The 6000-nt window shown below is 33.4% G+C and overlaps 1 protein-coding gene across 1 annotated transcript; it reads right to left on the minus strand.

The window, feature by feature from the left end:
• Positions 1-491: 491 nt before the first annotated feature.
• On the minus strand, positions 492-1807 carry LOC140984027 (putative F-box protein At3g23950). The gene has a single exon (XM_073451180.1). The coding sequence runs from the start codon at positions 1772-1774 to the stop codon at positions 542-544; it is 1233 nt and encodes a 410-aa protein (XP_073307281.1). The 5' UTR covers positions 1775-1807; the 3' UTR covers positions 492-541.
• Between the last annotated feature and the right edge of the window lie 4193 nt (positions 1808-6000).

Below are 6000 nucleotides of genomic sequence, written 5' to 3' on the forward strand. Positions count from 1 at the left end.
GAGCCGCTTAGTTCTTTCTTCAAAGTGCGCATCCATGCGTAAAACTCTATAACTTGTGAGGACGTACGTAGAGGTGGTCGGTACGGTATATCATACCGAAATTTCGGATATCGTATACCGTATCGAAAATACCGGTAGGAGAAAAATGATACCAAAAACATATGAGAACGAACAATGTATATTATAAATATACAAAAACATGAATTAATTCCAATCATGAATAGATGAATCAATAATTTATTATATATTCGATTTACCAATTTAGGGTTTGATTACTCATAATAAATACCAGTCTCACATAATTGAATATGAGACCATCTCACAAAACTGTTTGAGATAATTTAAAACAATAATAGAGAGAGTTAACTACAAACGAATAACAAAACCATAAACATTCCAGTCAAGAAATAAAATTGAAAACATTCATATTATTGCCAAAATAAAAAAAAAGGTAATTAAGTTGAGAAAGATTTAGATATAAATCACAAGAGTTGGGATTTATAATCCAAAAGTACTGATAGAATTTAAGATAAATCAATCTCTAGCTAGTGACCTCGAAGGACGAAGAGTTGATTGAAGTTGGCCATGTTGGAATCACAAACGAGTACAAGTGACAAAATGGGAATCGACAACGATAGTTTTTGTTGGAATCACCCAGAATTTTCGATGTTTTAGTCTTGATATTGTACGACAAAATGACCTCTTCGTTTATCAAGTAGACAATCTCTTGATCAGATGGATGAAAAGATAAAGGCACCGTAGGTAAACTCAGGCCACCGTCGGACTGGATGTCGCTGATGCCGACTCTGTGTTGGAGACACCACTCTCCACGATCATAATCATTCAATACCCAAATAATTAAACTTCTGGAAAACTCATTCGATGCTACCACAAAAAATCTCAGATGCCCTTCATGTTCGTTTAATAAGCTTTCGGTAATGTTCATTTTCTTTCCTTCATCTTTGACACCTGGTAGTGAAAGAAGGCGGAAGGAGTCGAGCTTATTGTAAGGATCATATGCCATTATTTTACGTCCGCTGGTCATCCGGTGCAGGATTTTGTCGAGAACAACAGCCTTCTTCCACCAATAAAAGTGAATTGGTTGGTTAAAACCTATCTCAAAATCCACCCATTTACCTGTTTCAGAAAAGTACACAGCAAATCTGCAGGCCCTAAATCTAGTGCCCGAATCAGTGAGCACAACTCTATAACTCACGAGGATGTTATCTTCAACTTGAGTCACAAAACCCACGACAACATGCCGAAAGATATGTTCATATGGAGGGAGCGTAATCCACTTCCCTGTGATCAGATTGCATATGTAACAACGATAAATTCGACCATTAGAAGCGATATCCTCAAGAGGACCATAAAGCACTAACCCATTGCTGACCCCATAGATTCTATAGTGTGAATCATCGGATTCCTGAGCACGTGGCAAAATTAGCCGATGCTGCAAACAATCGGTACCGAGCGAGCATTCATGCAGCTGCACAGTTCTCACGAGAAATTGCTTCGTCGCTGCCTTATGATCCACACGGCTATGGATGAGAGTCCAATGTTGCGAATGCGGCAACAGTGATGTTCGGGCAACATACATGCGAGCAAAAGAAGGATCGGAAATCATACAAAACCATTTCTTTGAGACAATTTTGAATTTGAACAAAACCTTCACCGGCAGCCTAATGAGCACCTCGAATAACATCCACTCGGGGAAATTTCCACATGTGGACGTAATGACACCTCTTCTTTTAGAACCTATTTCAGTTTCCATTGGAATAATCCAAAATCCTCTGAATAAATACAAAAACTATTGGCAATTACCTGTATGCGATATAGAAGTAAGTGAAGTTGGAGAAAAAATCAAAAGCTGGAGAAAGGTAGAAAATTATTAGTACATATTATCACTATCAACATTAATATTATTCATGTATTGAGATATGAGTCTTTTCAATTAGGTGGGACCTTCAAATTCGATTTGAACAATTAAAAAATATAAAGAAACTTTTGGGTTTTTTTTTTGAATTTGGATAAGATCAGGAGTGAGCATTTAACTAGCTTGACGAAATCTTATATGAAACTTCAATAATTATTCAGTCAACTATTACTGCTATTTAACTCATGAAAAAAGAAAAAAATGATAATGTTTGGAGAAACCGAATAATTTATTCACAAATAATTAATCATATTTTACATAAGATTTTATTAATCATACCAGTAATAGTTTGATAAACAGAAAAAAAAACCTGCTCGGAGTTTAAGTTAATTAATAATTATTTTTGATCAACAATGTCACAAGATATATTAAATGGCTAGCTATGTTTCCGATTGACAAAAAAATATATATTTGACAACTGGATTATACAGATTCAATAAATTTTTCGTCTCTAAAACAATTAGACGAGTAATATTTATGTAATTGTCAAATATTTATTTAATTGGTATTAATTTAATATATTGTTGGTTGTTTGTATGTATTGTTTACTGAATTTTATTGTTATTTACCACAATGAGAGGACACATTTTTTTCTTTTCGTCTCAGGCCTCAACGAACACAGATACAACTCAGCCTTCGATACACAATTAGCGCACTATCATAAGGGTTGCATCTCTCCAATCATAATGGAAGCCCACAAAATGTATATAAAGCTCACATCATAAAGATTAAATGACGATCAGCAAAGTATTGCTTCTCAAGACCTGAATTCAGGATTGTGTTTTGATTTGTGTGAGTTGAAATGATTGTCGAGATCAATTTAAAGTCAGTCATGCTTATGATATATTTTGTATATCTTTGAGGGCAAAAAATTGTGTGAGACAGTCTCACAGTTCGTATTTTGTGAGACAGATCTCTTATTTGGGTTATCCATGAAAAAATATTACTTTTTATGCTAAGAATATTACTTTTTATTGTGAATATCGGTAGGGTTGACCCGTCTCACAAATAAAGATTCGTGAGACCGTATCACAAAAGACCTACTCATCTTTGAATGGGCATCAACTATTTGATTAAAGTTACAAAATGCTTACAAAAAATAATTCAAAAATCTAATTGGAAACATTAAGAAGGAAACACCCATCATTCGAAAAATTAATCTCGTTTGTGGGAAATTAAAATCTTAACTCATTTTTTTCTCATTTATTAATAATTAATTTCCTTTAAATATATGCTTGTAAATGATTATTTTGTTTAAAATTCTACCAAACTACAAAACATAATTGGAATTCAAAAAGTTAACATCTCATTGAATAACAGCCATGATCATAGAAATTGAAAATGGAAAAGAAAATAAAGAGAAAGAAAAAACCTTACATCTCATAGAAGAGCGCTAGCAAGATTTAGCGTTGACGCCGCTGAAACAATTAGGGTTTCCAAATGAAAATCGATTTTAAATGAAGGTAAAAAGAGAATCTTCCACGTCAAACATGTAAAATTTCATCACGTGACTATCACATGCTACATTTCCGTTCATTTTAACATTCAAATTAATGTTAGAACCAAATATGGACAATTAGAAAATGGGAGACTAAATCGGAAAAATGACATAAAACGAGGGACTAAATAGGGAATTATGATTCCTTTATATTTATTTGCAAATAAATCTTTATTTTTTAAAGATAGCTCTGAATAACTGATTTTATTTCTTACTTATATAAACCAAAATAAATTGACACATCGATGGCTGAATGTCTATATAACACCATAATCTCAAATTTGAGACAGTCTCGTGTAAAACTCTTCAATTCTTGCGGTTACAAGAATGCAAAAGGTCAAATTCTTCATAATGTGCACTAATTAGAAAAAATGATAGAAATAATAGTTTCAAGGATAACGGGTCATAAATCAAATTTAAAATAGAGGTTGTAAATCACACATATAAATAAATTCAAACAATCACTCAAAAACATGAAAAGTTCTACAAAATTTTTGCATATTCTCTAGCTTATTATGGTGCTTCCAACTTAAGTTAAGTAGGACTCGGTTAAAGCACTGAGAGAGCAAGAATAGTAGGTGTTGCAATATTTTCTACCTGCAAGTGTACGGTATTAAGTTTTAGTACTCGGTAGAGTACAAATATCGATCTGCAGGGAGTTTAATTTAACTATAAATTAATTATTACAATTAAAATAATCTGAATTTATTTAGAAATTTTAATAGAATGTTTTTTTGCTAATTATGAACTAAAATTAATGAAACCGCAAAAACGATTTAAAATAAGTGAGAATAAGAATTTAGATGTATGATTTCATCTGGTCTTCACTATATTAAATTATCATTGACATTTATATTTATAATTTCAACCTGTTTACTATCCAATAATTCTCAACTAATTCATATACCATTTCCCAAGTGATACGTATGAATCAATTACCTAAGTGCGCAGAAAGCTACCGAGCCAAAACTGAAGCTATCGAGACGCAAACTGAAAGTGCCAACTAATTGCCCAAAACTGAACCAGTTCAACTGATTGACCAGATGATAGGTAGTTCAGCAGAAGATCTTCAGAAGCCCGACCAGTTCAACTGAAGCAGTGTAATCAGTTCAGCTGACGAGCCAACTGATTTCACCAAACCAGTTCAAGACCAGTTCAAAACATCAGCTAGCTAGGAACCAACCAGTTTGCAGAGTTCGACAAGCTTATCTAAGTGGAATTCAGTTGTGCGCATTTAAGAAAAGCAATTGTCCAGTCAAAGGACAATAATGAACGTTGCAGCTGAGCTTAAAGTCAAGATATTCCAGAATGAATGTCAGAAAGGACAAGACACAAATATCAAGGAACAGATTCAAATTGCAATGGACATATGTGATGAGTCTTGATGAACGGTCTCGTAGCCTTTACAAATACAAGACCAAGATCATCAACAAAAGAGAGAATAGAAGTGTGTGAAGATCAGAAAAGAAAAGGGCATGCTCAACTCATATCAACTTTCAAGAAGCAATCAGCTCAGAATTGAAAGAACACTTCAAAGTGTTATCAGCTTAGATTAAAAGCAATTTTTCCTCATTGTGTGAGAACACTTTCGTATCAGTTCTTACACACGCACACACACCATCACTCACATACATACAGAAAGTAGAGCGTATTGAAAAGCTGAGTGGGTCTTGTGCAAAGACGTTAAACTTGTGCATGTAGTCTTTAACACATAGACGTTAAACACGTATTGGCTGGAAGGTATTGCCTTCAGTCTAGACTAGGAGGTCAGTTAGGCAGTAGGGTAAGTCCTAAGCTGAGTGGGTTCGTACAAAGCATTGTATAAATCAAAGTCTTCTAGTGGATTCTGCCCGAGGTGGTAGAAGGGGTGACGTAGGCAGGGACGTAGCCAGAATTTCAAAATATAGGGGGCTAAAAAATAAAAAAAAATTTAATCTAGAAATCAATACAATATTTTCCACATGACATAAAGATTAAGTGCAATCCACGATTTTCTCAATATAATCATCAAATCTGGATAAATATTTTCCAAAAGTTCAAACATTAATCATATGAAAGAGTACACATAATAAAAAAAATACAACTTACGTCAAAAGAGGGTGACTTAAATAAACACTACTTTAGTCGCAACCTTCGATTTTTCACCTATAAATAAAAAACCTATAAACATCATTTTATTTCATCTAAAAGAATACTCTTCATTTAAATTAAAAGATGATTAAAAAAGAAGGAAGCAATTTTTTCTATCTTTTGAGTATCCAAACATCAAAGACACTAAACAGTGATAGGATTCCATAAAAGCATACAATTAATATTGCAAGTTTTTAATCTTGAACCCAGAATAGACCAAACTCAGATTCAAAAACACTAGAAACTAAAAGAATCTTGGGGAAAACACAAACCAATGAACCCCAAGGAGAATATTGCTTAATTAAAGAGATACGCGGCAGCAGAAAATTGGCTTAATTACATAGTTTTTCTTGCAGCGTGGCATACAACTCTCGTGTTAAGATATCACAACATCAAACTGAATATGAAAGAAAAGACTTAAAGTATTTGGTCTGAC

The sequence above is a fragment of the Primulina huaijiensis genome, chromosome 9 (assembly GCF_012295235.1).
Source record: "Primulina huaijiensis isolate GDHJ02 chromosome 9, ASM1229523v2, whole genome shotgun sequence".
Classification (NCBI taxonomy): Eukaryota; Viridiplantae; Streptophyta; class Magnoliopsida; order Lamiales; family Gesneriaceae; genus Primulina; species Primulina huaijiensis.